This window comes from Budorcas taxicolor, chromosome 1 (genome assembly GCF_023091745.1).
Source record: "Budorcas taxicolor isolate Tak-1 chromosome 1, Takin1.1, whole genome shotgun sequence".
In the NCBI taxonomy this organism is placed as follows: Eukaryota; Metazoa; Chordata; class Mammalia; order Artiodactyla; family Bovidae; genus Budorcas; species Budorcas taxicolor.
Genome location: NC_068910.1, coordinates 6,187,074 through 6,211,695, shown reverse-complemented (window position 1 = coordinate 6,211,695; position 24,622 = coordinate 6,187,074). Strand labels below are relative to the sequence as shown.

Sequence of the window (24,622 nt, the reverse complement as noted above, 5' to 3'; positions counted from 1 at the left end):
TACTTACCTAGGACATATCTCAGCTAAATCCCCTTTGGCACCAGCCTGCTCACTTTCTCCGTGGCAGCATCATGGGCCTGGAATGTTTGCCCATTCATGTCCACTTCCTAGAACGCCTTCTCTAGCACAACCACCAACCATCAACAGCCAAATCAGAGAAGGGAAAGGGATTTCACTTCATCAACCCACTCTGAGTGTTAGTGGTCCTTGGAGTGCTGGGTTGAGAAGTCATCTGATGATGACTCAGCTTTGGGCTCAGATCAATTAGTAATGTCTGCTAAGGGTAGAGGTTTGGAGAGTGGTGGTACATGTGTCATGGATTTGCCATTTTTTGGTTTAAATACATTCTGGAATCTTGCCTCCTCCAGAAATGAGCCTTCCACCTCTCCAAGAAGCTCAGAAAATATCTTAGCTTGGGGTCAGCCTTCAGGAATCCACCCTCTGCCCTGGGCCCGCTTCTCTGGGTCTGCCTGGCCCATTCCCACCCCTGCCTGGACTGCAGTCCTAGCATCAAGCTCAGCAGTGGGGTCACTTACCATATTTGACCTGGGCGATGTCCCCAACCACGATCTCAGCCACAGGGATCTGGACCACCTGGCCAGCCCGGACCACAGTGAACTTCTGCTCCTGCTCGATGCGGCTCTGCAGGCCCCGGAACTGTTTCTCTTTGCTCCAGTCATTGAAGGCCGTGACCAGGACCACGCAGATGACCGACAGGAGGATGGCGGCCCCCTCGATCCAGCCCGCCTCTGCCTCCCCTTCATCCTCTGCCCCGCCCTGGGCCGTCGCACATCCTGCACAGAGCAGAAGGAAGCAGGCAGGGTGGGTCAGCCAGGCAGAAGGGGCCTCATGGTAATCTACAGTGCAGGTGCTTTAGGGTCTAAAAGGCAGTTTTGCTGGCATCCTTTCCTTCCATTCTTCCAGCAACTGTGAGGCCTCTAGGCTGGGGCGGGACCTGCTCTCCAACAAGCTGGGTCTAACCCTACTGCTGCCCCTCTCTGGTCCTGGGTAAGTCCCTGCCCTCCCTGAGCTGTGGTGTGCTCGTCTGCAAAGCGGGAGTCACTGAGGCCAGGCTCCAGGGGAGGAAGGTAAAAGCTCTGGGCAGCGCTCGGCACACAGGAGGGTCTTACTGGATCTGAGACTCCAATACACAGCGAGGATACTGATACCCTGAGCCACTTGTGTGACCTACAGTCTGATGACTACATGGTACCTACAAGGGCAAGAAAGTAGAGGTGTGGGTTTCTTTCACCACTCGGAGCCACCAGACCCTGAGAACAACTCCTGCTGCTCTGGGGCAATCAGGAGAAAGAGAAGAGGAAGGGGAAGAAAGAGGGGTGTGGGTGGGCCCTGCTGAGGTCACCTCTGGGCTCCTTTGGACTGGGGCAGGGACAGGATCTGGAGATTGTGACCACAGGATCTGGGGAAACTGCAACTGCCCTCCTCAGACCCAGGGTTTTCTAAGGTGTGTCTGCTCACTGTCTGTGTGACTTTGGGGAACCCACTTGGCCTTCCCTCTAATTGTTCATCAGTAAACTGGAGAAACTACTTCTGAGGTGGTTACCAGGGCCCGGCATCAAATAAGGATTCTCAAAACTGGTCAAGTGACAAACATTTCCTGAGCAGCTACTGGGTGCTGGTCACCCTGCTGGCTCTCTGGCACTAAGGGAGCTGTCACGGGCAGGGAGCTGGGAGCAGGGTTATGCCTATCCTAGCCCTGCCATGGAAGTGCTTTGTGACCTCCAACAAGCGTCTAGAGGTCTCTGAGCCAAGAGAGCAGACAGGGAGGGGCCCTGGGTACTGCAAGGCAGCCTAGTGTTAGTCCGTCCCCAGCACCGTTTTAGGCTTCCCAGGGGGCACTAGTGGTCAGGAACCTGCCTGCTAATGCAGGAGACATAAGAGATGCGGGCTTGATCCCTGGGTTGGGAAGATCCCCTGGAGAAGGGCATGGCAACCCACTCCAGTGTTCCTGCCTGGAGAATCCCATGGACAGAGGAGCCTTGGGGGCGGGGGGCTACAGTTCGTAGGGTTGCACAGAGTTGGACACTGAGCAACTTAGCACGCAGCATCATTTTATACGTAACTGATGCAGCCTACGTCTGCCATGGTGGGGGGTGGTCCAGGCACCATGGAAGGTTCAGAGCGCAGGCTGGGGCCTGGGTGTCAGGGAGGAGTAAGTCACAAAGTTCAAGAACTCCGTTCTGCAGGAAAAGGATATGTTCAGCTGCCCTTATCAACCCACTGTGGCCTGAGCTGGTGTCTCAGCTGGAAGAAGTGAAGGGCGGTAGAAAGAACCAGAAGCTTGGCGTTCCAAACCCAGCCCTCCTGCCTCCAAGCTGTGTGGCCTTAGGCAAGTCCTTCCCTTCTCTGGGCCTTGGCCCCCACCTCGCTAGGATGGAGGTGAGGCCAGGCATCTGAGAGCAGGGCTGTGGGGCACCACTCTGGGAGCCTGATCCGTGTGCCCACTGTGCCCTCTCTCCCCGCTGCCCGCTGAGTCCTAAGCTTGCACTACACGGGGTCACCTGAGGTCACTTATCCGGGCGGCACTGACTCAACCTGGTCCCTTTCTGCGGAAAGGCAGCCGACGGACAGGCGCGCGGGCTCGGAGGCCAGAACGCCTTGGTCTGAGTCACGGTTCTGCCGGCTCCCGGAGTCTGCCCTGGCAAGTCATTTAGCATCTCGGGGCCCCGCTTTCCTGGGTAATCAGAGTACCTGCCCACAGGGCTGTTGTGAGGGTCAAGTGAGTATCAAATGAACTTTTACCCTAAAAGCTTCCAACTAGAGGTGGCTCTAAAAATAGTAGGAATTACGCTCCTTATTATGCTTCTGTGTTGCGCCCTTAGCTTTGTCCGAGGCTTAGGCAAGAAGCGGTGTGCCATCTTCTTCTCTACTTCCTACAAAAGTTCTGCAAAGAATGCTGCCCATGACGCATCTCTCATAATGGCCTGGGCTTCCCAGGAGGCACGTGGTAAAGAATCCACCTGCCAATTCAGGAGATGTAGGAGACGCCAGTTCGATCCCCTGGATGGGGATGATCCCCTGGAGGAGGATACATCAACCCACTCCAGGACTCTTGCCTGGAGAATCCCATGGACAGAGGAGCCGGGTGGGCCACAGTCCATGGGGCCCCAAAGTGTCGGGCATGACTGAAGCAACACAGCACGCTCGCACGTCAGGTCCTGTGGGTGAGTTCATCCCACAGATCATTGTCAGGGGGTGTGCGAGCCTCTCAAAGAACTACCTTTCCTCCTAACTGACAACTTGAGCTATGCAAATTCACTTTCTGCTTCGGTTGCCAGGCAATTCAAAGTCAAATTTATATCTCAGTCAAGGGAGCAAACTTATTTGCTTTAAATCCTCTTTGGAAAGAGGTGATGCAGAAAAAAGGAATCAACTAGTAATATTCAGTTCAGTTCAGTTCAGTTGCTCAGTCGTGTCCAACTCTCTGCGACCCCATGAATTGCAGCACGCCAGGCCTCCCTGTCCAACACCAACTCCTGGAGTTCACTCAAACTCATGTCCATTGAGTCAGTGATGCCATCCAGCCATCTCATCCTCCGTCGTCCTCTTCTCCTCCTGCCCCTAATCCTTCCCAGCATCAGAGTCTTCTCCAATGAGTCAACTCTTCGTATGAGGTGGCCAAAGTATTGGAGTTTCAGCTTTACCATCATTCCTTCCAAAGAAAACCCAGGACTGATCTCCTTTAGGATGGACTGGTTGGATCTCCTTGAAGTCCAAGGGACTCTCAAGAGTCTTCTCCAGCACCACAGTTCAAAAGCATCAATTCTTTGGTGCTCAGCTTTCTTTACAGTCCAACTTTCACATCCATACCTGACCACTGGAAAAACCATAGCCTTGACTAGACGGACCTTAGTTGGCTAAGTAATGTCTCTGCTTTTGAATATGCTATCTAGGTTGGTCATAACTTTCCTTCCAAGGCATAAGCATCTTTTAATTTCATGGCTGCAACTAGTAATATTAGGTTTAAAAAAAATTCGAGGTAGCTGACCAGATAGACTTGGTTATCCAGTTTCTCAGGAAATTTTGGCGTGGGAGGGAGTGGGGTAGCAGCTGTACGAGGAACCTCAGGGTGGTCTGAACCTCCTCATTTGGGCAAATGAAGCCCATAGAGATTATTTCTTATATTTGGTTTTCACTTTTTATTTGCTTGCCTGAAGCAGTGAACCTAGAAGGATGATCTATTTATGAAGCACATTAAGATGCCTAATAATAATAACAAAGTATTTATACTTTTCTACTAATCCCAAATCAGATTATAAAAATCTAACAGCAAAACAATATATCTTCTGTAATCCTACATAGCCCATAGTTTATGTGTATATACTTATCAGTCTGCCTATCTTTCTGTTTACGCATAGATGTGTAGAGGGATTCAGGCTTAAAAAAACTTCGACGTGATAAGGGAAGCTGCATGGAGTTGGTGAAGTCTAGCCCTTGGCAGGTGCTCAGTATTTGGAATGAAAGGAAGAATGGAGGCTGAAGTTTTCTTTTCTTAAAATAGAAGTTTAGTTGATTGACAATGTCATGTTAGTTTCGGGTGTATAGCATCGTGGTTCACGTACATATCTATTCTTTTTCAGGTTCTGCTTCCTTATGTGTTATTACAAAATACTGAGCGGTGTTCCCTGCGCTGTACACTAGGTCCTTGTTGGTTATCTGTTTTGATGTCTATCAGTGTGTAAATATTAATCCCAACCTCCTCACTTATTTATGAGGTTTTCCACTAGGGCCCCCGAGTCCTGACTGGGAAAGTGGGTTTACTCCAGAACCCTCCCCGGGTGAGTGGGGCAGTGCTTCCTCCACCCACCAAGCAATGGCCCCATTCAGAACCCAGGGCATATTTCAGGATGTCCTCTCAAGCCCAAGACTCGTCACGCGGCAAAGCGTGCTCAGCATCAGCCCCACCAGGGTGTGCTGGCCCTGAACCAAGCACAGGATCGCGACTGAGAGGCCTCCTTCCGCAAGGCACCAAGTGTGAGATCCCCACCTCACACTTGCAGGGAAGGAAGCCCAGGGTGGCCCCCCGACAGTGGCAGCAGGTCCAGCACCTCTGGGCGCCCTCTGTGTGCCAGGCTGTCCATGCGCCCCTCCACCACCTCCTTGTTATAACCCCTCCAGGTGAGGTCTGTTACCCTGTTTAGCACATGGGGAAACTGAGATTCACAGAAGGAAAGTGACTTGCTTAAGGGCCATACAAAAACAGGATGTGGCCATGGTCTGAAGTTTGCGATCCCTGTTCTAGAATACCAGGAGCACATGGCTCTGACGTCATCACGGGTTTTCTCACAGTTGGGGGCCTCTAGGAGCCCAGTGTCAGAGTTGAAACGGGATCACTCAGAAGCTAGAGCACCCAGAGGGCAAGTGGCCCGAGACTGACACCGTGTCTGATCGAGCATGGATGCAGCTCATAGGTGGGCGATTCGGAGGGTCTGTCCTCAGCTGTGAGAGTGAGGAGCCCACAGAAAGCAGCTAGATAGAAGCTTGGGGTCACTCTCCCTTGGACTCCATTCAACATAACCAGAGAGCGGCTATAAAGAAAGGCTGAGCGCCAAAGAATTGATGGAGAAGACTCTTGAGAGTCCCTTGGATAGTAAAGCGATGAAACCAGTCAATCCTAAAGGAAATCAACCCTGAAGATTCACTGGAAGGACTGAAGCTGAAGCTCCAATACTTTAACCACCTAATGTGAAGAGCTGACTCATTGGAAAAGACCCTGATGGTGGGAAAGATTGAAGGCAGGAGGAGAAGGGGACAACAGAGGATGAGATGGTTGGATGGCATCACTGACTCAATGGACATGAGTTTGAGCAAGCTCTGGGGGATGGTGAAGGACAGGGAAGCCTGCCGTGCTGCAGTCCATGGGGTGGCAAGGAATGGGGCACGACTGAGCGACTGAACAACAAGAGTGTGGTCTGGGCAGTGGTGTTTTTAACAAGCCCCACTGCAAAATCTGGGGGCTCTTTCTTAGCTGTGTGACCTGGAGCAAGTTAATGCACTTCCCTGTGCCCAAGGCACATCTTTAAAATGGGCATAATCATGGCCCCTACGTCATGGGGTTGTTAGGAAGACGGTATCTTGGCCTGGAGCTCGGCACACTTAGTGCTCGACAAACGCTCACTCTAACGTGACTGTGGTTCATCCGACCTCTGCATTTCCCACATGGGAGAAGGGGGGACAGGCGCTCTCAGTCCCGGGTCCACCTCAGCCACGCACTGACCCTTGGGCCTCAGTTTCCCAGCCTGGAGGGAACATGTGGCCTTGAGCCCCCAGGTGCCCCGAAGTGCGGCCGTGCACGCGTGTGGCAGGCCAGGAGCGGGAGGTCCCAGGCGCCGTCTTACCTTCATTGTTCTCGCCGGGCGGGTGGTAGAAGGAGAGCCCCAGGGAGATGATGGCGGCGATTTCCAGAATGATCAGCGTCACGTCCTGCAGGGCCTCCCACACGAGCTGCAGGAAGGTTTTTGGCTTCTTTGGAGGTATAAAGTTTTGCCCAAAAATCTGCTTTCTCTTCTCCAGGTCTGGAGCTGTGCCTGGCAAACCTACAGACAGAGTGCAGAGAGGTTGGCCTGGGGGTCCTGGGGAGACACACGTGCCCAGGAATCACTCGGAGGGGGGCGGCCGCGTGGCAGGGGGAGAGAGGCAAAAACAAGGCAGGAAACCAGCAGGAACCCACCAGGAGCCTGCACCCAGTGGTAGCTTCCACCCAGATCTCCTGAACGGCATCACTAGCGTGCTGGAGTTGGAGGACTGGGGCATTCTGCTGTTCCAGTTGCAGGGGCCCCAGGGTCCAATATCTACTATCATAGACAAGCTATCACTTCACAGGACCTAGGACTCCAATAGTCTTCATTCATCCAGTTATTCATTCAACCCGTGTTTCTCTGCACGTCTGCCCCGTGCGGGTGCTGGGGGAGTCCTGCGAAGGGAAGAGCCCCTTGCTCAGGAATATAGGAGCTTGGTGGTCCTGGGATCCTAGTCTGTGGTTCAGGGGTACAGGAGATGGACAGGCCTCCGAAATGGGGCTCTGGGTGCTGAGCCTCTTCTGATGTTCATGGTAAGACGCCCACCCACTGCCTCCAAGAGCCAGACTCGCTGAGACTGCAGAAGAGCCTGAGGGTGTCCCGTTCCCAAGGAGACCTCCCCCCACCCCACTGGCCTTGCCTATCAGTACAGGTAGCGCTGGAGATCCACCGTCCCGCCTGTGCAGTGGGAGGAGGGGAGCTTGAGCTGGGTTATGCTCCTTTCACAGATGGGGAGATGGAGGCCCTCATGAGACCCAGCTGTGGCCGTGGCACACTCTGGGGACCCGAGGACCCAGGCTGGCCCTGTTCTAAGCACATGGAAATGTTGCCCCCAGCCTCCCGCGCTGGAGTGGCTATGTGTTCACAGTGAAAAGCATTAGTCTGTCAGGCACCTCCAACTCTTTTGCGACCCCATGGACTGTAGCCTGCCAGGCTCCTCTGTCCATGGGATTCTCCAGGCATGTATACTGGAGTGGTTTGCCATTTTCTTCTCTAGGGGACCTTCCCGATCCAGAGATCGAAACTGTATCTCCTGCACTACAGGTGGGTTCTTCACCACTGAGCCCCCGGGGAAGCCCCCAGGTGAGGATATTGGGTCATTATTGTTCAGTTAAGACAGTGGGGTCATTAATCACGACCTCCTGGAGGAGTAAGACTGAAGAGATGGGTTTTCAGTAAGACGGAGAGGAGGCTGGTCAAGGAGAGGATAGGCACAGTGGAAGGGCCACGTGACTGCAGACAAGGCGCTTCTCTCTGGACCTCAGTTTCCTCACATACGGCATGAAGGATGGACTCGGCTGGAGGTGGGGGACTGGCGGCTGTGGCACGTTATATCCAAAGACAGCTGTTATGGAGACCCACAGGTAGGAGAGTCCACCTGGTCCAGGCCACCGATCATGCCCTTCCCAGGAGCAGAAATCTGAAGTCTCCTCACCCTCAGGCTGAAAATGAACAGTGCCTATTTTGGGAGCAAAACTACCAGGCTGGTGTGAGAGATGAATGGTGTTGGAGATTCAATTTAGATTAAAGGGCATCTCACCATTTAGTATATTAAAAATTAAAATACTGTGTCAAATATCCACTGGACAAAGACAGGAAGGCTGTGCAAATTCAGAGACCCAAATGCCCAGCGGTTGATAGCAGACACTGTGTGGAACCATAGATTTTCGAACCTGAGTTTCTCTTTGTACAAAAGGCAGAGGACAGAGCACTGGGTGAGGAGTCAGGTTTGCGGATGAACTTGGGCTGGTTGTTTCATCCCCTGGAAACTCAGTGTTCTCATCAATAAAATGGGAGCAAAATAAGCCCGAGGCTGTGGTAAGCTGTACTCCACAGAGGAAGGGGTGTGAAAGCTCTCTGTGAACAGTATAGATGAGGGAAGTGTGCCCTCATGGTAAAAAAATTAAAAAATGCCCCAGCCTGTGGCTCAAGTCTTCAGCTGGAGTCAGAGTTTGTATTCTATTTAACTATGTACAAGAAGAGGGCTGAGTGCAGAACGTGGGCTCTTTCGCCGAACAGGAATGATTTGCTGGAACGGCCGCTTGTGTCATTGGCTACCTGAGGAAGCTTTGCCCCCAAAGTGCATCTCTGTCCAGCTGTGCTGGACACACACTGGCTTCTCCCCCAGGCTCTGGGCCTTTGCCCTGGCCAGGTTCTTGGTTACACATGGACGCAGTGCTGCTAGTTTGTGGGCGCACATGTAGGCGTGGCTCACGATGAGATCAGCCGCTTGTGAGCACCCGCAGACACCGTGTCCCTCCAGCCTTTGTGATACACATGGACGTACATCTCTCCACTGATTTAAGTCCCCAAGTTCAGCTGCATCTCCACCCCTATCTCTGCTGTATGAATTCCTAGACCCATGAAACCTCTTAGCTCGCGGCTCTAGAATTTCTATGTGAACAGGAAAGTGGGTGTTGGTGGGAAGGTTGGGATTGGGTGGTGAGGATCTGGTGGGAAGGTGGGTGGCCAGGAGTTCATCCAGTAGCTGTGAAGATATCAATTATCTGCATCAAAGAATTGAGGGGTCCAGTAGAGGTGAAGGTGCTGAATAGGGTTGCCAGACAAAACATAGGATGACCAGTTAAATTTGAATTTCAGATAAACAGCAAATAACTTTTAAGTTATGTCTCCTATAATATTGGGGACAAGCTAATAAAAATTATTTTTTATCTGGAATTCAAATTTCACTGAATATCCTATACTTCTCTTTGTTAAATCTGGCAACCCTATCCCAGAAGCACCCCGCCCTCCCCGTCCCCTGCCCCAGGTTCCCCCATTGCTGGAGCAGGACAAGTCCTCTGGTCAGCCAGTCTCACTCTCCCATTTGACAGGTGGAAAAGTGAGGCCCAGGGATGGGGAAGTATCTTGGCTCAGATACAGTGATTCAGCTGCAAAGCTGGGGTTGGACTCCTGACTCCTGGCTCAGGCCCTTTTCACCAAAAGGTTCTCATCTTGCTCATTAGCTTAAAAAAAAAAACTGAGCCTTAATGTACACACAAAATTATGGACATTTCACATTCTCTCTCCATCAGCATCGTTTAAGAGATTTGATTCAAACTGTCCTTTGGTGACCTCTGAGTAGCCTTTATCTCATCCTTTTGGAAAAAAGGAGGCCAAAAAAGCCGCTTTTCTCTCCTTCTGTGAAGGGGTCTTGATGGTTGAACACAGACATCCGCGATGTCATCATGAGAGGTGCAACATTCCTGTTGGTCCAGGACGGGGCGCTCTGCTGAGCGGCTGCCTGCAGCCTCAGGGAAGCTTCCAGAAGCAGAGGGACCAAATTCTAGCCTCAACCTGCCACTTGGGCAAGTGACACTCCCTCTCAGAACCTCAGTCTCTTCATCTGTAAATTGGGGCAGAGGGGAGACTCGCTGTTTCTGCCTGCTGGGGTGCAAATGAAAGGCACACAACTATATGAGAAGCACCTGGCACGCTGTAGGTGCCCAGGTTCCGGGCAGAAAACCTCTGAGCTCAAATGTGACCTCGCATGGCATTGAGAGCAGTGACAGAGTATTCACGTCTTTTCATTGTCTGTGACCTAGAGTGACCCCTTTAGAGATACAGGACGAACTCGTCTGGCCCCCCACACCATCACCCCATTCCCTCCAGTACGCTGGGGCTGCAGACAGAGGGCTAAGTGCGCACATCTGTGCTCTCCAGGGGTCATCACTTAACACATGGAGCTTGCATTCACCTCTGGCCGGTCTATAAGACAAGGATTACAAATTCCATTTTGTGGATGGGAAAACTGAGGCTCAGAGAGCTCAAGTGACTTGCTCAGGGTCACACAGCTACAGCTGGGATTGGAACCTAGGTCTTTGAGGATCCACGGGTGTACTATTTCTGTATCATGCCAGGGTGCCTATTTCAGGGCCCAGCAGCTAAAAGTCACTAACTCCACCATTTCCCCTGTTCTGGAGACAGCCTTGAGCTATAAACACAGGCTTGGCAACAGACAAGAGCTAACTCCCAGGGATCCCAGGCACCTGAAGAAAATGGGAAAATTTAGTCACCAGGCTTGGACTTGTTAAATGTTTGTGTTGTCACTGCAGTGTGGGTACCTCCATTAGCATAAATAAAAGTCTTACATTTTGAAAGGAAAGAAAAACAACAACCACGAGCCCTTCAAAAGCTATAACATTTATAGAAAAATGCATTTCCGTCTTTGGAAAGTGAGTGGGCTAAATCCACTGTGGTGCATCCAGCCCATTAAATATTATGCAACAATTAGAAAACACGATCCATTTATATGCACGAATATAGCACAAACTGAGTGAAAAAGGCAAGTTGCAGAGCAATGCATACAGTTTGATTCCATTGATGCGAAACAGAAAACTCAATAAAGCCTTAATTTATATTTCCTATAGGTACATATATATGTAAATATGTAGCAAAGGTTCTGTAAGGATCTGCTCCAAACCCATGATGGTGGAACCTCTGGGGAGGAAAAGGGCAATCTGATTGGTTGCAGTGGTCGGGACTCTAACTTGGACTAAAATATTTTTATTTTAACCCAGGAAAATGTATTCATGTTTTATTTGAAAGATTCAAAGTTTGGTTTAAAGGGGGAAATCAGTTTGTACTATAAGAAAATGTACACTTATTTCCATGTAACCTTTTGATATAAGGGGCTTCCCAGGCGGTGCTAGTGGTAAAGAATATGCCTGCAAAGCAGGAGACACAGTTTGATCCCTGGGCCAGGAAGATCCCCTGGAGAGGAAATGGCCCTCCTTTCAGATATGAACTTGGAGACAAATATTCCTGGGTTAAAAACTTGGTTTCATCACTTACTACCTGCATGTCCCTCCACTCAAAGGAATACTTAACTCAGATCCGACCACCCCCCTTCACCGCCTGCACATCAGTCCAAGAGGACTTCAGTTAGCCGCCTTCAGCCCCTTCTCCACCTAGTGGTCAGAGGGATGTTTCAAAAGCATGAAGTGCACTGTGTGAATGTCAGGCCCTTGTTGAAGATGCTCCAGGGGCATCCGTTGCACAGAGAGACATCTACTCTCCTTGCCAAGGTCTGGAAGGCCCTGGACAGTGTGACCCCTGATTTCTCCTTACGTCTTGTTCCTCCACCCTGCCAATACGCTCCAGCGCCACCAGCCTCTCTAGCACAGCTTCAGTACAGATGCCCTCCTGCTTCAGGGCCTTTGCACATGCTGTTCCTCCTGCTTGGACTGCTCTTCCCTCTCATTCACATTGAACTTGGCTAAACCCGTCTCTCTGTCCCCTTCAGATTGAACTTGTTTTTGAATGTTCTCATAGCTCACTGAACATCCCTTTCATTTTTATTATTTTAATCATTAATAGTGTGAAAGTGAAAGTTGCTAAGTCATGTCTGACTGTGCAACCCCATGAACTATACAATCAAAGGAATTCTCTAGGCCAGAATACTGGAGTGGGTAGCCTTTCCCTTCTCCGGGGGATCTTCCCAACCCAGGGATCGAACCCAGGTCTCCCACATTGTGGGCAGATTCTTTACCAGCTGAGCCACAAGGGAAGCCCAAGAATACTAGAGTGGGTAGCCTTTCCCTTCTCCGGGGGATCTTCCCAACCCAGGGATCGAACCCAGGTCTCCCACATTGTGGGCAGATTCTTTACCAGCTGAGCCACAAGGGAAGCCCAAGAATACTGGAGTGGGTAGCCTAACCCTTCTCCAGTGGACCTTCCTGACCCAGGAATTGAACTGGGGTCTCCTGCATTGCAGGCGGATTCTTTACCAACTCAGCTATCAGGGAGGCCCCATTAATAGTGTCATTGAGTGCTAAGTCACTTCAGCTGTGTCTGACCTTTGCAACCCTATGGACTGTGGCCCGCTGGGCTCCTCTGTCCACAGCATTCTCCAGGCAAGAATACTGGAGTAAGTTGCCATTCCCTCCTCCAGGGAATCTTTCTGATCAAGGGATCAAACCTGCGTCTCCTGCACGGCAGGCAGAGTCTTTGCCCCTGAGTCCCCTGGGAATCCTCCAAGGGGATAACCGGTCCCTGTGTCCTCAGGCGATGAACATAATGGACGCAGCATTGCCCTTGGTGCAGGGAAACACCTCGATGAATGAAAGCCGTTGCTGGCACTATGATTATCTCATAAGGAACTGTGGCAAGAGTTTTTGTGCCCCAGCCCTGCGGTCCTCCACGACTCCACACTGCAGCCGTGGCGGGCAGCTCTGGAGCACGCTGGCCACACCCATCACGTGTCCTCCAAATCTGTCTTCAGCTTCAGGGCTCTTCCTGCAGCTGGGGGTTCATCAGGTGCCACTGAGCAGGGGGCCCAGAAGTGCCGAGAATTATCCCTGACCACACCCAGCGGGAGCTGGGAGTCAGGATAGACGCTCCGGCCCTGTACCCTTGGAGGGACAATTCTCAGATGCTTCCCACATGCTCCCTGCCAAGGTCAAGCGGGCTGTACCCTGGTCCCCTGCAGCGTAACCAGTCACCAGCACACCCCCAGTGGCATTCCTCTCTTCCCTGCTTTCTTCTCTTGCTCTCTCACTCCCGAGATGACTCCCAAACAGACCACCTGCACCCCCGCCTTGGCTCACACTCTGTTTTCAGGGAACCCAAACTAAAAACTTTCCCTGGTGGCTCAGATGGCAAAGAATCCACCTGTGAAGCGGGAGACTTGGGTTTGGTCCCTGGGTTGGGAAGATCCCCTGCAGGAGGGCGTGGCAACCCACTCCAGTATCCTTGCCTGGAGAATCCCCATGGACAGAGGAGCCAGGCGGGCTACAGTGAACGGAGTCGTAACGAGTCGGACCCGACTGAGCAATGAATACACACACAAAAACAGGTCGTGAGGAGTGAGTGTGTGAGGCTGGGGCCTGGCGTCCCCTCTTGATCTTCCTCTAATCACTCACGGGCCCTGTGACCCCGCTGGGCCCCTCCTTCCTCTCGACCGAGGAGCTTGGACTAGTCCTCTGAGGGCCCTTGTTGCTCAGAAATTCTAAGATCCACTTCTCCCGTATTTGTGTCATTCATTCATAAAGCCATTAAGCTTCCGTGAGGGGCCTTCTAAGCCTGCCGGGTGAGCTTGTGGCCCGCACCCAGCGGAGGTGCTGCCCACTGTCGGAGGGGGCGAGCCTGCCCTGTGTGAGGGGGCAGGACAGCTACAGGGCAGCCCACCGAGGAGGCCACTTTGACGGCAAGCCTCTCATCTCGTCTTGCTGCCTCCAGCGTGCCTGCGCTCCCTCAGCCTGGCCGTCTGCATGCCTGGCTGCCTTTCCGGTCTCACCCTCCCGGGACGGGTCACAGCACCTTCCTCAGGAAGCCGCCCCTGGCTGGCCTTACTCTCATCCAATGGCCCTTCCATGCAGCTTACCTCCCTCATCACCCTCCCCCCTCCCCCCCTTACGGAAGTTATTAAGTGATATTTCAACTGACTCCTGGGATTACTTAATTTTGAGCTCCTGAAAGGCAAGATCTGCGTCATTTCATTTTGTGTCCTTGGTTGTGGCTGGCAGGCAGGAACCACTCACCATGTGCCTGTGGAGGAGGAAAGACAGAGGCGGGAGGAGGTGGGGGGGGAGCGGGGGAAAGGGGGGAGGGGGGAGGGGGGAGGGGGGAGGGCGGGCCCCAGGCTGGACCCACACTTGGTACCAGCAGAGAGCAAACAGCACAGAGCAGCAGCTCTAATGCTAAATAACAACACAGACACGAAACCCTCTGGCTAAACCACTGGTCCTCGCCACTCTCGCAGGCAACACTTGCTGCTTACTCCACGCCAGGTTCTAGGCTAACGGCGTTCACGTGTACAGACTCACTTAATCCCCAGCATGGCCCCTTGAAGGGGACACTATTATCATCCCGTCTCACACACAGCTAGGAAGCGGCAGAGCGGGAAAGCACCCCAGGGAAGCAGGCCCGAGTCCCGTCCTGAACTAGCGTGTGTGGCCTGACTCCTTCCTTCACTTGCTTGTTGGTCCTTCGCCCACTGAACGGTGGCCGGCCACCCGCCCGCACCGGCCTCTCAGCAAGCACCAGTCACACACTAGCAGGAACGGCACTCCCACCCTCCTGGGCTTTTCTACACTCACTTGGACATCTAACCGTGCAATGCTCTTGCCACACATGGACTCAAGCTCTTCCTGCAGCGGGTGAGACATGCACTTGTTCATTTTGATCCTCTGGGCACTGGGTTGTGTGGTCACGGCCTCCAGTGACTAATAACTCCAGCTGTTCCACTTTCCGTAGCTGTGTGACCTGGGACAAGTCACTCACCTTCTCTGGGCCACTTGGGCTATAAAATAGGGAGATCCCGCAGGCCGCCAGAGACCTGAGGAGAGGGCTAGCTAAGGCAATGCCTGGCCCACAGTACTTGGCATAGAGTAGGCACTGGTGGCACAGTGGTAAAGAACCTGCCTGCCAATGCCGGAGGCACCGGAGACATGGGCCTGGTCCCTGGGTCGGGAAGATCCTCTGGGGTAGGAAATGGCAGCCCACTCCAGTATTCTTGCCTGGAAAATTCCACGGACAGAGGAGCCTGGCGGGCTACAGTTCTGGCCTACAGTCAGACACGACTGAACACACACATACACACACACACACACGTGTGTACGGGTTAAAGGACTTCAGCTGCAGAAGCTGATAGCCTTGTGACACCGCGTGGAGGAGGGAGCTGGAGAGACCTGACTGAGGGCATGCAGCCATCAGAGGCACAAGCAGGACTAGAACCCCAGTCTCGAGACGCCAAGACCCCACGCCCCTGTCGCTCTGTGACACAGGCTCTTTCAGGACAGGCTGAGCGTTTGCACCAGGAACCTATCACTGATGTTGTTGCCTCCCCACACACTGTCGGGCATTCTTTTATACTTTACGTGTTCTGTGTGTCTCTCCAGTAACTTGACAAAGGCCACCTCTGTCATTGCCCGTGCAACAGAAGAAGGGTCAGCGTCACTGTTGTTTCAGGGGCCGGGTACTTCTTGTCCCTTTGCTCAGGGGACTGGTGTGGTGCCGGGTGCAGCCTCGAGCTGGATAAAGATTCTGGACTGACCAAGTGTTAGTTGCTCGGTTGTGTCTGACTTTGTGATCCCATGGATTGTGGCCCATCAGGCTCCTCTGTCCATGGGATTCTCCAGGCAAGAATACTGGAGTGGGTTGCCATTCCCTTCTCCAGAGGACCTTTCTGACCCAGGGATTGAACCTGGGTCTCCCGCATTGCAGGCAGATTCTTTACCGTCTGAGCTACTAGGAAAGCCCATGCTGGGCTGACCAAGGCTCAAGCTAATACTGAGAGCAAGGGGACAGCTGTGAATACACACTCAGTGACTCCAACTGGAGCAGCCGTGGTGATCGTCACACCATTTACTGATTCCTGGCAAAACCCAGTGAAGTTTCTCTCCAGACATGCGCCATGATCTCTCTGAAGTGTGTTCTTATTTAGGAGTGTGTTGTTTCGGGAGCGTGTGCTTCCTTCAGCAAGCCTTTCTGCAGTTGTGCTAACCCTAAGCCTGGGAGAAGTCACTTGTGTCTGCTTTTGCGAACCTCATTCCTGTGATGTTTGAGGGCGGCCAGGTCCTCGGCCAGCCCTGCTGTGCCCGTGCTGCTGGGGGGTGAGTCCACCCTCGTCTGGGGGAGAAGGGGCAGTTGCTCTGCTGACCAGCCATGCCCCTGCTCCGGCCAGGTCAGGACCAGGCATGCTGGTGGGCTGACTGCAATGCTTTCTTGCAAGATGACAGAACACACTCTTTTTCTAGCTGTTAAGCTGGCTGTGAAAGAGGAAGGGTCCCCAGGGCTGGTCACTGGTGAGACCATAGCTGGCTCTGAGGCTGGCTCTTGCCTAAATTGCTGGGAGCTCCATGGTGAAGGCTGTCCTGTTACCTCGGATAGAGCCCAACACATAGTAGGTGCTCATGAAACAGGCGTGGCATGAAAGGCTGGCAGGCTACAGAGTCCACAGTAGGAGAAAAGTATGTTCCTTAGGACATTTACCAAACAATAAAACTGAAGTCAGTTGAGACTAGTCAGGCTTCTCAGGAAAGTTGTCAAACTGTACCTTCAGAATATTATTCTTCATAAGAATGGATGCATTTTCACTACTTGGGACAAATGAATAATAATAGCTGGGTGTGTGCATGCGTGCTAAGTTGTTTCAATCATATCCAACTCTGTGACCCAAGGACTACAGCCTGCTAAGCTCCTCTGTCCATGGGATTCTTCAGGTAAGACTACTGGAGTGGGTTGCCATGCCCCCGTTCAGGAGATCTTCCCAACCCAGGGATCGAACCCATGTCTCTTAAGTCCCCTGCATTAGCAGGTGGGTTCTTTACCACTAGCGCCACCTGGGAAGCCCAATAGCTGGGTGATTTTGCTTAAAAAAAGAGTTCCTTTAATACAGATGGCTAATAAACACATGAAAAGATGCTCAATATCGCTCATTATTAGAGAAATGCAAATCAAACTACAGTGAGATATCACGTCACACTGGTCAGAATGGTCATCATCAAAAAATCCACAAACAACAAGTTCTGGAGAGGAAGTGGAGAAAAGGGAACCCTCCTGCACTGATGGTGGGGATGTAAATCGATATAACCACTATGGAAGACAGCATGGAGATTCTTTAAAAAACTAGGAACAACAAGAAAATGTTGCTGTTCAGTCGCCCAGCCGTGTCTGACTCTTTGCGAAACCACCATTCAACCCAGCAATCCCACTTCTAGGCATACACTGTGAGGAAGCCCAAACTGAAGAAGACCCATCATTTGCTGCAGTTCTAGTTACAGCAGCTAGGACACGGAAGCAACCTAGATGCCCATCGACAGATGGACGGATGAAGGAACTATGGCACACGTATACAAGGCAACACCACTCAGCCATAAAAGGAATGCACCGGAGTCAATTCTAGTGAGGTAGGTAAAGCCAGAGCCTATTATGCAGGCTGAGCTAGGTCAGAAAGAGGAAGACAAATATCGTATACTAATGCATGTATGTGGAATCTAGAAAGATAGTACTGATGAGCCTATTTGCAGGGCAGCAGTGGAGATACAGACATAGAGAACAGGTTTATGGACAAGGGTGGGGAAGAGGAAGGGGAGGGTGAGAGGAATGGAGAGAGTACCGTGGAAGCATACACGCTACCATATGCAAAATAGATCGTCAACGGAAATCTGCTGTGTGACTCAGGGAACTCAAACCGGGGCACTGTAACAGCCTAGTGGCGTGGGAGGGATGTTCAAGGGGGAGGGGACATAGGGGACACCTATGGTTAATTTATAATTGATATGTGGAAGAAATCAAACCAATTTTGTAATGCAATCATCAATCAATTAAAAATAACTAAATACAAAAAAACAAAACAAAGTTCCTTAAAAACAAAAACCTCTTCGAGAGTTTAAGTGTTTAAACTCTGTAAGCCTTCAAAGTCTTTCTTACAGAGGGAAAATGTCATGATTCTTACCTAGACCTCGGGTGGCTGATATCTGACCTTAACTTTCAGGCCTCACTGCTCCCTCATTACCCCTTTCCCTCTTCTAATTGGGCTTTCAGAGAATAGTCAAATCTGAGGGCTATCCTTGCCGCCTCTCGGACAGGAGCCACAAATTAATTTCATCTTGCAAGTCAACTGTGATTTATTAGCAAGGGCTACCTGGAGTTGAGTTTGAAGAGTCTGTGTATCGGGATTGATTAGTGATGTCTGTCCCAGATTTGGGTCTGGAAGTGGGGGCTTGTGTTTCAGGAATTTGCTGTCCTGTCCTCTTTCTCTTTCAACCCCTGGCTCAGGATGTCAAGAGGCCCACAAGGTAGCCACACCTGGATGTCTTATTTATTAATGCATCTCCAACTTGGGAGGTCTAAGACCAAGCTCTTCATTTCCTTGAAATCTATTCCCCCTTCTGACCATACTGGCCAGCTGCCCTGGGATTTCCTGGATCTGACCTTTCTTCTTCAGGCCTGAGATCTTCATCTGAGTTTGGGGTCCTCACATCTCTCATTTGGCTGTCCCTGCAATGGCTGCTTAGTGGATCTCCCTTCCCGAACTGTCATCCTCTGACTCACAGTGAATGATGCTCTGATCTCTCCTAAGTGCCCCTCAGACCCGTATGTCCCCACTTTGGGAAGAGCACTGGCTCTAAATGCTCAACAGTGTCTAATATTCCCTCTTCAACAGTTAAAACCAATCCCTTTCTCTCACTCACTAACCCATTCATCCTTTGATTCCCTTTTCTTCTCTGTTCACATATTTGTTAAATGAACATTTCACGATTGCTGCATCCAAAATGGCAGATATGTACTGTCTCCTAAGGACACGGAGATGAACCCTTCCCCTCCACTTCAAATTCTGCAGGTGCTGATACAGTCCTGCTTTCCTATGAGAAGTAAGTCCAGTCCAAGGTATGTGAAATTCACAATCCCTCCTAGGTTATTAATTCCCTTAACGCATGTTATTCCTGCTTTGAGGAGCTTGCAGTCTGGGGTGGAGACAGATGTCTAAAAAATTCATTCTAATCCCAGGTGATAAAATACCACCTTGAATGCCTCTCCTTCCAACTTTGGTTCCTTTTCCGGGTCTGGGTCTGTCTCCTTTCTTCTGGGGTCTGCCTCAACACCATCCTCTCCCAGCATCTTTCTCTTCTCTCACAGTAGCCACCACGCCCTAGTAAACAGTCCGATGGCTCCTCCACTCCCTTCCTCCAGTTCTTCACCTCATTTCTGTATAAGGCAAAGTGTCCAGTGCACAGTAGGGCCACGATAAGAACTGAATTGATTCAACTCCAGGTTTTGAGTAAATCTCTCCTTGTTCCATTTCTCCTTGCTGACCCCCAATCAGGTCTCAGGTCCACCCATTTGTTTTGGTGCTGGACTTGGGGCCAGACCACCTGCTTCTGCCCCTTTTTGTTGTTGTTGAGTCATGCGAAGTCATGTCCGACTCTTTGCGACCCCACAGATGCAGCATGCCGGGCTCCTCCGTCCTTCACTATCTCCCGGAGTTTGCCATTGAGTTGGTGATGCTATCTAACCAACTTATCCTCTGCCGCCCTCTTCTCCTCTAGCCTTCAATCTTTCCCAGCATCAGGGTCTTTTCCAACAAGTCATCTCTTTGCACTGATCCATGAAGGGGTTCTGCCACTTACAGGTTGGCCATAACCCCCAGGTGCTTCAGTTTTCCTGTCTCTAAAATGGGAATTTGACAGTACCTCCCTCCTAGGCTTGCCGTGAAGATACAGTGAGTCGATACTTGTTAATGCGCTTATGTCAAGGTTGTATATTGCCACTCTGGTTATTTAAGTTCTATGCAGAGCACATCATGTGAGATGCCGAGCTGGATAAAGCACAAGCTGGAATCAAGATTGCAGGGAGAAATATCCATAACCTCAGATATGCAGATGATACACCCTCATGGCAGAAAGCAAAGAGGAACTAAAGAGCCTCTTAATGAAAGTGAAAAGAGGAGAGTGAAAAAGCTGGCTTAAAACTCAACATTCTAAAAACTAAGATCATGGCATCTGGTCCCATGACTTCTTGGCAAATAGATGGGGAAACAATGGAAACAGTGAGAGACTTTATTTTCTTGTGTTCCAAAATCACTGCAGATGGTTACTGCAGCCATGAAATCAAAAGATGCTTGCTCCTTGGAAGAAAAACTATAACAAACCTAGACAGCATATTAAAAAGTAGAGACATTACTTTGCCAACAAAGGTCCATCTAGTCAAAGCTATGGTTTTTCCAGTGGTCATGTATGGATGTGAGAATTGGACCATAAAGAAGGCTGAGTGCCAAAGTATTGATAGTTTTGAACTGTGGTGTTGGAGAAGACTCTTAAGAGATCCATGGAACTGCAAGGAGATCAAACCAGTCAATCCTAAAGGAAATCAATCCTGAACATTCATTGGAAGGGCTGATGTTGAAGCTGAGGCTCCAATACTTTGGCCACCTCATGCAAAAAGCCGACTCATTAGAAAGACCCTGATGCTGAGGAAGACTGAAGGCAGGAGGAGAAGGGGACGACAGAGCATGAGATGGCTGGATGGACGTGAGTTTGAGCAAGCTCTGGGAGCTGGTGATGGACAGGGAGGCCTGGCGTGCTGCAGTCCACGGGGTCACAAAGAGTCGGCCACGACTGAGCGACTGAACAGCAGCAACAACATGCTCAGAGAAGGAAGAATGGCAGGAACGGAGAAGGGACTGGCAACGCACTCCAGTATTCTTGCCTGGAGAACTCCATGGACAGAGGAGCCCAGTGGGCTACAGTCCACGGGGTCACAAAGAGTCAGACACAGCCGAGTGACCAAGACTACACTAATGTGCTTAGAACAGGGTTGGTACACAGTAACAGTAAGGGCTATTATTACTGTCATAAAGGGCCCTTCCTGCACATTGGGATAGGTCCTCCACTTTAGTTTTCCTTTAGGCCTGAACCCATTCAATGTTTGTTTGGAATCATCACCCTCTCCTGTTTACACTTTGCATTCCGTCCCCCTCATCATTGAGTCCCAGGGGTTCACTTGCTTGGCTGAGAGGGTCTGGATTTAGGGGGGGCTGCAGAAAGGGGCAGGTAGGTGGACCTGCCACCTCTGTCTGGGAAGAATCATCACCCCCAGCACTCACTGGGTCACACCTGGTTGCCTAGCAACCAGCAACACACATCTCTGCCTCGGCTCGCAATTATATGGAGAAACAAAATGTTCCGGATGAACCCTCAAATCACACATCATTAAGTTCTGTTCAGCCTGAGGCTCAGCAACAAAGCCATAAGGAACAGAACAAAGCAGCAAGACCTCTGGGGGATGGAGTACCGTGCTAGGAGACGGGGGCTGGGCTTCCAGCCATGCTGACCCCTGGTTGGCTGGGTGATACCGAGATCCTCACCCAGGTCCAGGTTCAAAAAGCGGCCCTGTCACCTCCTCACTGGCTGAGCCATACCCAGCCAGTGCCCTGGTGTCTCCTCACCTGCTGGAGTTCAGATTTGGCCCCTGCTCTGCAGGGCGTGGTGAGAATGGACGCGATAACATACTACGTCCCTCGCCTGTTCTCAGCTCTCCAGCACCCACCCCACTAGGGAGGAGACCCCACAGTTCTCCTGGTGCCCCCCTGGTCGTCCAGCCCCTGCTGACTTCCCCTCAGGCCCCGCCTCCAAGCCTTTGTCCACGCCTCCCCCTCATTCCACGGCACAGGCTCCCTCTCATTCGACAGGTCCTCTGCGCCTCCTGATCTCAGGACCTCCAATGACTGTTTCGTTCTTTCTCCCCCGGCCCTTGCTTATTTCCCCCAGAGCCGTAATGACAATAGACAGTCTCAATTATTTCTCCGTTTTCTTAGCTTTTTTCTTGCCACCCACACTCAAACACAAGCCCCATAAGAGCGGTGACATTCTTTATTCCGTTCACTGTTGTATCTATCCCCGGGGCCTAGAACTATGTCTAGCCCATGACAGGTGCTCAAGGACCATCTACTGCATGAATCGATGAACTAATGAAGGAACGGTTCCAAGGCCTGGCACTTAGTAGGTGCTTGCGACCTTCTTGCCTTTTGTTTCACTTTAGGCTTTTCTACAAAAGGAGTTGGCCGACACCCTTAAACCCTGTATGCTTGGCCCTGCATATACTGGAGGCAATTCTTTCTTAGATATTTACAGCAAAAGGTAAAGATATCCATTAACCAAGAAATACGTTAGCATGAAATCATCATTCCGTGCACTTTTCAGGGACAAAACTTCAAGACATCTCATGAAGGACTCTGAAATTTAAATACACAAAACAGGGAGAGGAAATAACATCTAAGATTTGCCGGCATCTAGAACACACTGGAGAGTGGGGACTTGGGCCAGGCTGGCTTGGGTTCAGATGTTACTTCTGCAACCTGTTGGTGAGTGACCTTGGCCTTGACACTGTGTCTCAGTGTCTTCCTCTGTGAAACGGGGATAATACTGAAAAGAGATACCATACATAAATCGCAAGTCCCCCTCAACCACTCTCCACTGCTCAGAATTAAACCTTGGAGCTGGGACTCACTGCAGCCCCATGGGTGGTCTCCATCAGCCTCCCACATGGCGGCTGGATTTTCTTTGCTACTGTGCAGAGGCCGGAAACACGGCTGGCTCCCCAAGATGGTAATTGTTTGGACAATTTAGGAAACCTCTGGGGGAGACAGAGAAGCTGGCAGTTCCAGATCAAACAGCCAGCTTTCCCGGGCGCCCGTTGTCAGAACATCAGAGGGACAGTTTTGCAGCCTGGCCTCATATTAACTGCGGCAGTCAGAAAATGGATTATTCCAAACCCCGGCGTTCACTCACTCAACACTTTCTCCTTGTCTGGGTAATTAGATCTCCCAGGACTTCAAGAGGATGCTGGCGGCTTCATGCCAGCTCACATGTCCTTGAGGCTGGCAAGGGGGCAGCAGGGTGTGTGTCTCTGTTAGATCGCAGCCCCTCTTGGGCCGGTCCCCTCCCCCTAGGTCCTAAGCTGAGCGGGCTGCGGGTTCTGTTTGGGGCAAGTGGACTAGGGAGCCCTCAGCATGCCCACACATATCATCATCACTCATATTTTCATTTATGTAGAATCCTTGTTAGGTGCTAAGTTTTCAGAGGCATAGGAGACTGCCCTTGTTCTCAGGAAGCACAAAATCCAAAAGTCTAGATAACTAATGAGAACCTGCTGCACAGCTCTGTACACAGCATTCCCTACTGTATATAGTAGAGAGCCCTACTCAGTGCTCTGCATTGACCCAAACAGGAAGGAAATCCCAAAATGAGAGGATATATGTATGTGTAGTGGATTTACTTTGCAGGAAGGTAGAAATGAATGCAACATTGTAAAGCAACCACACTGTTGTTGGTTAGTCGCTAAACTGTGTCTGACTCTTTGTAACCCCATGGACTGGAGCCCACCAGGCTCCTCAGTCCATCGGATTTCCCAAGTAAGAATATTGGAATGGGTTGTCATTTCCTCCTACAGGGGATCTTCCCAAACCAGGGATCAAACCCTCGTCTCCTGTGTCTCTGCATTCGCAGGTGGATTCTTTACCAGTGAGCCACCTGGAAAGCCAGAGATGGACATCAGTCAGTTCAGTTCAGTCGCTCAGTCGTGTCCGACTCTGAGATCCCATGAATCGCAGCACACCAGGCCTCCCTGTCCATCACCAACTCCCGGAGTTCACTCAAACTCACGTCCATTGAGTCCATGATGCCTTCCAGCCATCTCATCCTGGGTCGTCCCCTTCTCCTCCTGCCCCCAATCCCTCCCAGCATCAGGGTCTTTTCCAATGAGTCAACTCTTCACATGAGGTGGCCAAAGTACTGGAGTTTCAGCTTCAGCGTCATTCCCTCCAAAGAACACCCAGGGCTGATCTCCTTTAGAATGGACCGGTTGGATCTCCTTACAGTCCAAGGGACTCTCAAGAGTCTTCTCCAACACCACAGTTCAAAAGAATCAATTCTTTGGCACTCAGGTTTCTTCACAGTCCAACTCTCACATCCATACATGACCACTGGAAAAACCATAGCCTTGACTAGACGGACCTTTGTTGGCAAAGTAATGTCTCTGCTTTTGAATATGCTATCTAGGTTGGTCGTAACTTTTCTTCCAAGGAGTAGGGGATCAGAAAACTCCAGAGAGCTGGAGTCCTACCAGAACTCACCCTTAGCCAATCTTGGCAAGCAATTCATAGGCGGCCACTTCAGACTCCTGAGGGGCCCATGCAGCCTCTTCTACCTGCCAGGCTGCTTGGGGAGACTCTGCCCTGAGATACTCTCCCACTGGGATGTCTGTCCTCTTGGGAGAATCTCTACGGTGGGCTCAGCAGGGTGACAGGGAGTTGAGTTCATTTCCCTCCCTCCCTGGAGAAGGTACGGGCCAGCTGGGGCAGGGTGTACATGGTGTAACTGTTTTAAGCCCCTATACAGGGGTTTTCATTCACTGCTCTCAGAATTAAGCCCTGGATTCTCTTTAAAGGGTTTCCCTGGTGCTCAGATGGTAAAGAATCTGCTTTCAATGTAGGAGACGCAGGTTCGATCCCTGGGTTGGGAGGATCGCTTGGAGAAGGGAATGGGAGCCCACTCTGGTATTTTTGCCTGGGAAACCACATGGACGGAGGAGCCTGGCGGGCTACAATCCATGGGTCACAAGAGTCAGACACGAGTGACTAG

At 51.2% G+C, this 24,622-nt stretch overlaps 1 protein-coding gene across 1 annotated transcript in view; it reads right to left on the bottom strand.

Moving 5' to 3' along the window:
• Nucleotides 1-24,622, bottom strand: part of ATP2B2 (ATPase plasma membrane Ca2+ transporting 2) — a 117,698-nt gene that overhangs the window by 78,559 nt on the left and 14,517 nt on the right. The window contains exons 2-3 of the mRNA XM_052649317.1: nt 6,360-6,557; nt 537-794 (exon numbers count right to left, since the gene is read on the bottom strand). Coding sequence (XP_052505277.1) covers nt 537-794; nt 6,360-6,557 — 456 coding nt within the window. The remainder of the gene's footprint in view (nt 1-536; nt 795-6,359; nt 6,558-24,622) is intronic.